The 5,380-nt window shown below is 62.3% G+C and overlaps 1 protein-coding gene across 1 annotated transcript; it reads left to right on the top strand.

The window, feature by feature from the left end:
• Positions 1 to 472: 472 nt before the first annotated feature.
• Positions 473 to 3,497, top strand: ZNF703 (zinc finger protein 703). Its single transcript, XM_056860712.1, has 2 exons — positions 473 to 811; positions 1,865 to 3,497. Exons 1-2 carry the CDS (start codon positions 506 to 508, stop codon positions 3,296 to 3,298), a joined length of 1,740 nt encoding a protein of 579 aa, XP_056716690.1. The 5' UTR covers positions 473 to 505; the 3' UTR covers positions 3,299 to 3,497.
• Positions 3,498 to 5,380: the final 1,883 nt, after the last annotated feature.

Consider the following 5,380-nt stretch of genomic DNA (forward strand, 5'->3'; position numbering starts at 1 on the left):
ATAGGGAGGGGCTGTGGCTCAGTGGGGGAACCTCTGCTTGGCATGCAGAAGGTCCCAGGGTTCAATCCCCGGCATCTCCAGGTAAAGGCACCAGGCAAGTAGGTGATGTGAATAGACCTCTGCCTGAGACCCTGGAGAGCCGCTGCCGGTCAGAGTAGACGATACTGACTTTGATGGACCGAGGGGCTGATTCAGTCGAAGGCAGCTTCATGTGTTCATGTGTTCCTCCCCGCCTCGGCCCCACCCCCGGCCCCCGGCCCCGCCCCCCGGCCCTTGGCACGTCCCCGATTGGCGGGCAGGGCCGGTGCCTTTGAAGCGCGCTGCCGCTCGGCGCTATTTGACGTCCGGGCACAGGCTTTTCCCCCCCTCCTTCCCCCCGTCTCGCTGGGGCCGGTGCGGTCGTCGTCCTCCTCGCCGCCGTTGCTACGACGCCCCTGCCCGGGTCTCTCCCCCCCCCTCGGCCCGGCCCGGCCCCACCCCCGCCCGGCCCGGCTCGCTCCCCCAAATGAGCGGTTCGCCCGCTGGATCTAACGCAAGGACATCGCCCGGCGGCAGCGGCAGCAGCGGCAGCAGCAGCGGAGGAGGAGGAGGAGGAGGAGGCAGGAGCGCGGCGGCCGCCCCCCCTCCCGCAGCCCCGTCCCCGGGAGCCGCCCGCCCGGCGCCGCTCGCCCACCTGCCCCCGGAGGACCCCCTGCGCCAGGCCAGCCGGCTGCCCATCCGGGTGCTGAAGATGCTGAGCGCCCACGGCGGACACCTCCTGCACCCGGAATACCTGCAGCCCCTCTCCTCCACGCCCGTCAGCCCCATCGAGGTCAGTGGCGCCGCTGGGCCGGGGGTGGGGGGGCTCCCCTCGCCTCGCCCCCGGGCTCTCCCTCCGCTCGCCTGCCCCGTCTCCTCGGGTTTGCGGAGACGCCCGGGGGAGCCGTCCCGCGCCCCGACTTCGCCCGCTTGCCCTTCAGGCCGGCCCTACGTCGGAAGCCTGTTTCCGTGGTGGATTTTCATGCGGGCTTTTTTTAAGGGGGGGTTTTGAAATCTTTGGCCCCCAGGGCTCCAACTTTCCCAGGCGGTCTCCTCGCCCTTCCCGAGCGAGGTTCTATCAATGGGCCGGGGTGGGGAGATGAAAGAGAGTGCGAAATAGACATTCCGCTCGGCGCCCTGGAGAGGGGGGGGGGGTCCTCCCCGAGAGTAAGCGGGTTCCCGCGGAGTTGGGACCCGCGGGGTGGCCTGCGCCCGGGAGCAACGGCGGCTTTTGCTGGGACCCGGAATGCCGAGTTCTGCCCGGGCGAAGGGCACGGGAGACGGGAAGGAGGGTCGGCGAAGGAAGGGCGCCCAGGTGCGCCCCAATAACCTCGCCGAGCTGGGTTCGGCGCGGGCCCTGTGCGAGGGGGGAGAAGAAGGCTTTCAATTGCGGGGGGGGGGGGAGAAGAAGGCTTTCAGTGGGGAGAGGGCTGGATGGGGGAGAAGGCTGTCAATGGCGGGCCCTGGGGGGGGGAAGGCTTGCAATGGGGGGGGGCTGGATGGGGGGAGAAAGTTGTCAATGGCGGGCCCTGGGGGGAAGGCTTGCAATGGGGGGGGGGAGAAGGCTTTCATTGTGGGGGAAAAGGCTGTCAATGGAGGGCCCTGGGGGGGGAGAAGGCTTGCAATGGGGGGACCCTGGAGGGAGCAGGCTTGCAATGGGGGGCTGGAGGGGGAAAGGCTTTCAGTGGGGGGCCCTGGGGGGAGAAGGCTTGCAATGGGGGGGCCTGGGGGGGAGAAGGCTTTCAGTGTGTGTGGGGGGGGGGCGGCCGCAATGCGCCCCGACCGCCGTTTGGCCCGCTTCACCTCACCTCACCGGCCTCTTCCTTCCTTCCTTGCCTCCCCGCAGCTGGACGCCAAGAAGAGCCCGCTGGCGCTGCTGGCGCAGACGTGCTCGCAGATCGGCAAGCCGGACCCTCCGCCCGCCTCCAAGCTCAACGCGGCCGCGGCCGCCGGCCTGGACAAGGAGGCGGGCGGGCGCGGCGCCTCGGGGGGCCTCAAGCAGCTGGGCGAGCCGCCCGGCGACGACAAGTCCAGCTTCAAGCCTTACTCCAAAGCGGGCGGCGGCGGCGACCCCCGCAAGGAGGGCGGCGGCGGCCCGCCCGGCCCGGCGTCGGAGAAGAGCGGCTTCCGCGTGCCCAGCGCCGCCTGCCCGCCGTACGGCGCGCCCGCCCCGGCCTCCGCCTCGTCGTCCGCCTCGTCCCCGGGGGGATCGCGGGGCAGCTCCCCGCAGCAGCCCCCGCCGCCGCCGCCGCCCGAGGGCAAAGGGGGCCCCGACGAGAAGAAGGAGGCGGACGGAGGCGCCAAGGGCGGCCCCGAGGGCGCGGCGGGGCCCGGCGGGAGGAGCGGCGAGGCCGGGGCGCCCGGCGACGCCCCTTCGGGCCGCAAGTCGGAGCCGCCGCCGCCGGGCCTGGCCGCCCCGGGCCACGTGGCGCCGGTGTCGCCCTACAAGCCGGGCCCCGCCGTCTTCCCGCTGCCCCCCTCCGGCATCGGCTACCACGGGTCCATCGTCGGCGCCTACGCCAGCTACCCCTCGCCGTTCGTGCCCGGCCTGGACCCCGCCAAGGCCGGCCTGGTGAGCGGCCAGCTGCCGGGCTCGCTGGGGCTGCCGGGCAAGCCCCCCAGCTCCAGCCCGCTGACGGGGGCCTCCCCGCCCTCCTTCCTGCAGGGATTATGCCGCGACCCCTACTGCCTGGGCTACCACGGCGCCTCCCACCTGGGCACCGGCGCCTGCTCCAGCTGCGCCCACGACCCGGGCGGCCTGAAAAGCGGCTACCCCCTGGTGTACCCTTCCCACCCGCTCCACACCACCCTCTCCGGCGCCAGCCCCAGCCTGCCCGGCCACCCGCTCTACACCTACGGCTTCATGCTCCAGAACGACGCCCTGCCCCACATCTGCAACTGGGTGTCGGCCAGCGGACCCTGCGACAAGAGGTTTGCCACCTCGGAGGAGCTCCTGGCCCACTTGCGGACGCACACCGCCCTGCCCGGGGCCGAGAAACTGCTGGCCGCCTACCACACCTCCGGGCTGAGCTCCACGGCCTCCTGCCACCTCCACCTCCCGCCCGCTGCCCCGGGGAGCCCCGGCTCCTTGCCCGGATCCCTGTCTTTGAGAAGCCCGCACACGTTGGGACTCAACAGATACCACCCCTACGGCAAGAGCCATTTGCCCACGGCCGGGGCGTTGCCGGTGCCCTCCTTGCCCGCGGCTGGACCCTACTATTCTCCCTACGCCCTGTATGGCCAAAGACTCACTTCAGCCTCTGCACTTGGATATCAGTAACTAAAGCTCTCCCCTCCCCGGCCCCCGTCTCTGACCTCTCTTGCCCCTTGCCCTGGACTCTATATTTATTGACTGTGTGTTAGCTTAAAGCTGGGAATATAAGTGCATTAATACACCAATGAATCAATGGTATGCAAAAAGTCTGTGTGTCCCCCACCACCACCACAAAAAAAAAAATCCCTTTACTTTTGCAGGTGTTGGGGGCTCTTCTTGTGTTTCTGTTTTTTAATCCCCCTTTTAGTTTCGTTCAAATTTTCCTGCCCTGGCGCCCTTTTGCATGATTCTCGACTGCAGGAACAACCTCAAAATGTGGTTCTTCTCCCTCCCCCTCCCTTTGTTTGATCTTTTATTTTTGACAGAAAAAAATCAGTTCCTCTTCTTTTTGTACAGTTTACCAGAAATGTAATTTTCCTCCCTTTTTGTGTATTGTGTTTGGAGGAAGGGGTGGCGGGAGACCATTGGTAGGGATGGTTTGGCTTTGTTCGGCTTGCAGAATCGGAAGGGCGTTTCTCGGGTGGGTGTCCCCGGCTGCCGGGTGCCATCTCTTGGGGGAGAAGAGGGAAGAGCCTAGCTTTGCCACCAGCTTGGCTGGGACTTAACTCCTCTTTATAGTCAGGATCCTTCCCTATGAGGCCGCTCGGATTGTTGCTGTTACAGAGAGGCCCAGGAAGAGTGGGAAGCCAAGAGTCCGCCATGGGGGGAGTCTCTCGCTGTTCCCCTCCCTCATCAAAAGACCTGGATTTAAATGAAATTGGCATCCTCAAATGACTGGAATAGAGCGACTTTTTTTCCACAAGCACCAAATGGAGAACTTGGAAGAACTTTGCTCAGCGTAGCACGAGCTGGATCGTGTAAGTGTGTCCAGCACACCTGGGGGGCTGTTGTACCCTCGTCTAGAGGCTCAAATCTACATACCAAAAAAAACCCCACGCAAGCCCTCCATAATGCCCCCATCCCCAACTACTCTTGACCTATAGGAATGGAACAGTCATTAGGGTGCGGAGCCTCCCCCCCCCCCCCCAATCCCCAGTCTTAACGCAACACGGGAGGCTGTGGATCATTTTGGGTGAATAGAGCTCCGTTCTGGTAAGTCTTATTTTGTTAATAAATGAATACTTGGCTATATCTACTCCGCAGTGCGTGCTGTTTTACATTCTCCCCCGTTCCCCGCTTGTGTTGTACACCTTTTATATAAAAAACAGAGCGCCCCCCCCCAAAAAAAAAAATCATGTGTCAATGAGTTTCTTAGAAATTACTGGGAATTGTGTTTTGAGGCGTGTGTGCATTTCAGTCTGGTCGAGCCCTGCGGTGGTATGAACACTGCGGCAGGGATAGAATGGACTTGCGGTTGCAGACCACAAGCAGAAGATTACATTTTGAAGCTGCAATCTCCTTGCAAATAGCAAAAGAGCACAATAGGCAAAGGCCTAGACTGGAGTTCCTCTCCCTTATGTGCTAGCTTTCTAGTTGCAAAGGTTGTTTTGTTTTGTTTTGTTCAGGGGGAGAAATCAAAAGTGGTAGCCAGAAGTAGAGCTGTCTGTTCTCTTTCTGCTGCATGCACAGTTTGGGTTTCCCCCTCTCTCCTCCAAGTGCTTTTCTCGTACTAACACTGTTCCATAAAGCGGGGAGTTGTTCTCATAGCAAAAATACAAACCAAGGGAGCAGTTAAGACTTCAGAGAAGGGAGCTGCAGTAGGCTTGAGCACTGAAAGCCTACAGCACCATCTAGTGGTGGAGAAAAGCAGTACCGTGAGTGTGCATTGCATAAATACATGTGTAACATATCTTTGCCCGGTGGTTGCTTATGCTGTGTACAAAGCTCTTTATACACCTACTGAAGGACAAACAGCAGTTAGATGCCTCTCCACCACTATTTCTTTTATTTTTAATCACTGTGCTGCACTCTGGTGGTACCAGCCACAAAGCCAGGTGGTCTTGCAATTTTGGGAGATTCCTCCTCCTGCAGGATGTTGCTCCTCAAGCCGTGTGCACCCATACCTCCAGGCAGTGGGTTCCAGATCTGCATCTCTCTTTGTCGTTGTTGTTTTGTTTGTTTGTTTGTTTGTTTTGTAAGTTAACTCCT

The sequence above is a fragment of the Euleptes europaea genome, chromosome 14 (assembly GCF_029931775.1).
Source record: "Euleptes europaea isolate rEulEur1 chromosome 14, rEulEur1.hap1, whole genome shotgun sequence".
Classification (NCBI taxonomy): domain Eukaryota; kingdom Metazoa; phylum Chordata; class Lepidosauria; order Squamata; family Sphaerodactylidae; genus Euleptes; species Euleptes europaea.

Coding starts and splice junctions, on each gene's coding strand:
- ZNF703 (XM_056860712.1), top strand. CDS start 506: ATGAGCGGTTCGCCCGCTGGATCTAACGCAAGGACATCGCCCGGCGGC. Junction 812..1,864: donor CGCCCGTCAGCCCCATCGAG/GTCAGTGGCGCC, acceptor GCCTCCCCGCAG/CTGGACGCCAAGAAGAGCCC.